The sequence below is a fragment of the Camelina sativa genome, chromosome 2 (genome assembly GCF_000633955.1).
Source record: "Camelina sativa cultivar DH55 chromosome 2, Cs, whole genome shotgun sequence".
Lineage (NCBI taxonomy): Eukaryota > Viridiplantae > Streptophyta > Magnoliopsida > Brassicales > Brassicaceae > Camelina > Camelina sativa.
The window spans coordinates 5,801,342-5,806,087 of NC_025686.1; the positions used below are offsets into that span (position 1 = coordinate 5,801,342).

The 4,746-nt window shown below is 31.0% G+C and overlaps 1 protein-coding gene across 1 annotated transcript; it reads left to right on the forward strand.

Annotated features, from left to right (window-relative positions):
• Nucleotides 2,475-4,257, forward strand: LOC104718309 (BI1-like protein). Its single transcript, XM_010436036.2, has 4 exons — nucleotides 2,475-2,833; nucleotides 3,292-3,405; nucleotides 3,581-3,738; nucleotides 3,843-4,257. Exons 1-4 carry the CDS (start codon nucleotides 2,545-2,547, stop codon nucleotides 4,047-4,049), a joined length of 768 nt encoding a protein of 255 aa, XP_010434338.1. The 5' UTR covers nucleotides 2,475-2,544; the 3' UTR covers nucleotides 4,050-4,257.

Consider the following 4,746-nt stretch of genomic DNA (forward strand, 5'->3'; position numbering starts at 1 on the left):
TTTTAAAAAGTGGAAGGGAAAAAGGGGCATTTTTGCTTTTCCCCCATAAATTAATAAGGTCGGGACACAAAATTTTATTAATTTATAGAGGTTTTAATTTATCGATAAATTAATAATTATTAATTTATCGATAGATTAATATTTTATTAATTTATGAAGAGATTTTTAATTTTCATAATTTTTAAAAAATTATATTATAAAATAAGATACTTTTGTTATCATTCATAATATTAAAGAATTTTCTTAATTTATAATCTTGGCTATCGTAATTGTTAAGTTTAGAGTTTAGATATAAATGATAAATGCTAGAAGTTTAGAGTTTAGAAGAAATTGCTACTATCATTCATGGTAACGATGAAGTCAAAGAATATATTGTGGTAATTTAGAACCAAATACATGTAAGGAAGTAATTATCGCATTTAGGATTATCCATGATTTTTGGATGCGATTTGAGAAGACGGCAATGAAAAAGATTAGAGATGAGCTCCAATAAGAATGTAAATTCAAGAATCTGGAACCAACAATAGAGTCATATTTCACTAGATTTTCTTAGATATATATATATATATATATATCAATATTAGCTTGATTATTAATTTATGATATTGATGGGACCATATTTTTACATAAGATTTCTGAAAAAATATTATCTTATTAATTTATCGAAATGTGTCATTTTTTACACCGGCCCAACTCGGGACCGGAAGAATTTATTAATTTATAACGAGTATTAATTTAAAGAGTATTAATTTATAGAGGTTCTACTGTATATACGCAAGATCATGAAATTATTGTTAATTTTGTTTTTGTTACTATTTTTTTTTATTGTCTTAGGATAAGTTGTGAATAATTCTACAGTATACTCTTTGTATTTATCTTTCCTCAAAAATATGTATGGATAAAATTATCATTACCCTAATGAATGTAAAGTTAAATTTTCACAAAACCTCACATGTTGTTGTTCTTATACGAGTATTACATAATTTCATATGTTTTGTAAGTAAACAAAAGGCGAATTTCACATGAAGCATAGCATGCGAAAATTGCATATAAAATCCATCAAGTTGGTGAAAAAAATGCACGAAATTATTGTAGCTACCATGTATATATATATTTTTTAAACGCACACTTTCATCAATTTATTCTAAACTTCATAAGATGAGATTAGCATAATTGAGATTAACCAATCCCCCTTTTAATAAAAGGGAAGTACACAACTTAAGTTTTGTAGACTTTATAAAAAATATAAATGGTTATAAATGCATACTAATAGGTTATATATAAGATATACATTAACCATATACTCTTCATAAGATAACTCTTTATATATATATAATAAATAATAAATCCATAAATCGTGGAGTATATAGATAATAAATAATAAATCGTGGAGCAAATATATCATGAAGATCACAACATAGTTATTTCAAATGATCTTCTTTTTAATAAAAGAAAAGTACATAACATAGTTTATATTATTTATATTATAATATAAAATAAAGAGAAGTACACAATATAGTTTATATTATAGTGATTAAATTATATTATTTAATTTAAAATTATAATCGCGGAGTTATTTCAAATGATCTCCTTTTTAATAAAAAGAAGTACACAATATAGTTTTTGTAGACTTTATATTTTTAATTAATTATAAATGATTACAAATAGGTTATAGATAGGTTATAGATTAATTCATATATTAATGGTTACACCTAAATATTGGGTGCAACCTTAATTGGAGATATTCCAAATTGATAATTGATATATTAATGGTAATAAATAAAATCATGGATCTTTCAAACTGTATTTTCAGAAGATTTTAGTCATATATCAAGTTGTTTCCAAAGATCTTTAAACACAATATTAAAAATTTACTTTCCACAGATTTTATTGATAAACCATAACGTTCAATAAAAATTAGGACCATGCTAGAGCACAGATTGAATTTTGTTTTTATATTATAATTTTAAGACTTACAAACTCAAGCACGAGTTAAATTTTTATATACTCTAGCACGGAAGCTGCTGGACACACTCTAGCACGGATTAATAATTTTATATACTCTAACACGGGTTAAAATTAACAATATAAGACTTACATAATACATTTACATTTCATGAATAATATTTACAATAAAAATTATTTGCATAAGTTGCATCCAAATAATATTATATACAATTACATACATAATATTTTAAAAATAATAAAATGTATTTCAATCCGTGCTGTAGCACGGGTCCAAATCTAGTATGATTATTATTAGTACATACTACCATTTCTGTTTGGTCTTGTTAATTTAAAGACTTAATTCACTAACAGCGTCGTTGATTGGATATTATGAATAACACAACGCGTTATTATAAAAACATCTTAACCGTAGAATTTGCCACGTGTACATCATCTCATGAGATTAGAAGGAAATGACTCGTCTCCTTCGTCAACACAGAAATATATAAATCGTATCTTTTTTATTTTCCCCACAAAAACAAAATCAACCAGATCTGCTTCGTAGAGACTCGTTCGTTTACCCCCAAAATCTTAGCCATGGAGAAACCGTACGGATACGCGAGCGTGAGCATGACCGGCATAGATCGGGATCGGAAGGATATTGATCTTGAGATGGGAGTTGGAGAAGCGACGCTTTACCCAGGGCTAAGCTACGGCGAGAACCAGCTCCGTTGGAGTTTTATTCGTAAAGTCTATGGGATTCTCTCAGCTCAGCTTCTCCTCACCACGCTTATCTCCGCCGTCGTTGTTCTTAATCCTCCTGTTAACGATCTCTTAACCGGATCTCCTGGGATTCTTCTCTTCCTTTGCATCGTCCCCTTCATCTGTACGTAGATCTCATTCGAATCTTCTTGTTACATATTTAGTTTCTTTTTTTTTGGATGTTGTAATTAGAATTTTTCTTAAGGTTTGATCTGAGATTTCTGATTTTGGTTAGGCGGATTCGTGTAGTTTGTTTGTGGTGTGGAGATAATAGAATTGCAATTCTTGAATTGTATGATTCATTTCTTAGTTTCTGCTGCCTAGCTTTAGGGAATTATACGATGGTTTCGAGATGATTTGATCGTCCTCTATGCGGTTTGCTTTGTTTGGTTGCTTCAATAGTCAGAACAGTTATTAGTTTTTGTCTGGGAAGGTTCTCTTGGTGGCATCATGTGCAATTTGTGTTATTATGTGCTGGAAGATGTTATTATCTAGCACAGCTCTGGAGCTGTGTTATATTATAGTTTTTGAGATGATTAATTTCTCATGTGATTTTGATTACTGGGAGATAATTTTTTGCAGTAATCTGGCCTCTTCACATTTACCACCAGAAGCATCCTGTTAACTTGATCCTCCTTGCCCTGTTCACTGTCTCATTGAGTTTCACTGTGGGTGTCAGTTGTGCTATGACAGAAGGTTATTTATATTTCCCTTTAATATCATCTGTTTGTTATCAATCATTCTTGTGATTCTTCGCAGTTCCTGCCGCTTTTTTACTTATTGACAAAGAACACATTTTGCCTACAACTTGAAACAGCAATGTGTTAATAGTCTAGTAACAATCTCTATTTTTGTCTACGTATTTTATCAGGAAGAATCGTCCTTCAAGCTTTGATATTGACACTGTCTGTGGTCGGGTCTCTAACCGCATACACTTTCTGGGCTGCAAAGAAAGGAAAAGACTTCAGCTTCCTTGGACCCATTCTCTTCACCAGTCTCATCATTCTTCTAGTCACAAGCTTCATCCAGGTCCGTCTCCCAAAAATACTCCCTCCTCACCAATAAAACCAAAACACACAGTTCCATACATATAGAGAGCCTTGAAAATTTTGTTTGTTATCATAATGTTGCAGATGTTCTTCCCTCTTGGCCCGACATCTATTGCCGTATATGGAGGAATCAGCGCATTGGTATTCTGTGGATACATAGTCTACGACACCGACAACCTCATCAAGCGTTTCACATATGACGAATACATCCTCGCATCAGTTGCTCTCTACTTGGACATCCTCAACCTCTTCTTGACCATATTGCGTGTGCTCAGGCAAGGTGACAACTGAAAAGGAAAGCATAAGATGATGTTTTCAGTGATCTGAGTTATAACTATAAGCAGAACCCAATGCCTTTATGTGATTTACATTTTGTGTGTATATCTTACTTCTGTTTTTGAGAATTTAGTATATGATCGACGCTAAAACGATTGTGTAAACAAAATCAAGATGAAATTAATATGTGGTAATTTTGGCGGAATTTAGATGCCTTGCTCTTTGTCTTGTCAATTTTGATACTCTAGTTATCTATATATAATAGCAAACCCACTTTTTTGTGTCAACTTTTAATCTAACGGATGAGATTAGTTCCAGTTTTAATCCAACAGTTTAAAATTATTAATCGTATCTTTTCGTCGCACCCCCATCTTTCAAAAGTCACATCTCTTAGTCTTTGCATCTCTTTGTTGTACCTCCTGGTTTCAAAAATCACATCCATTAATTTTTACACCTTTTAAATCACACCTCTTAGTCTTTGCATCTCTTTGTTGTACCTCTTGGTTTCAAAAATCATATCCATTAATTTTTACACCTTTTAAATCACACCTCCTTAGTCTTTGCATCTCTTTGTTGTACCTCCTAATTTCAAAAATCACATCCATTAATTTTTACACATTTTAATTTCACACCTCTATGTGTTACACCTTTTTGTTGTACCTCTATGTTTCACATCTATTAATTTTTACACCTTTACATTTCACACCTCTAT

Excerpts from the sequence above, each read along its gene's own strand:
- LOC104718309 (XM_010436036.2), top strand. The coding sequence starts at position 2,545 with ATGGAGAAACCGTACGGATACGCGAGCGTGAGCATGACCGGCATAGAT. Across the intron at positions 2,834-3,291 it reads TTGCATCGTCCCCTTCATCT|TAATCTGGCCTCTTCACATT; the intron begins GTACGTAGATCT and ends AATTTTTTGCAG. Across the intron at positions 3,739-3,842 it reads TAGTCACAAGCTTCATCCAG|ATGTTCTTCCCTCTTGGCCC; the intron begins GTCCGTCTCCCA and ends ATAATGTTGCAG.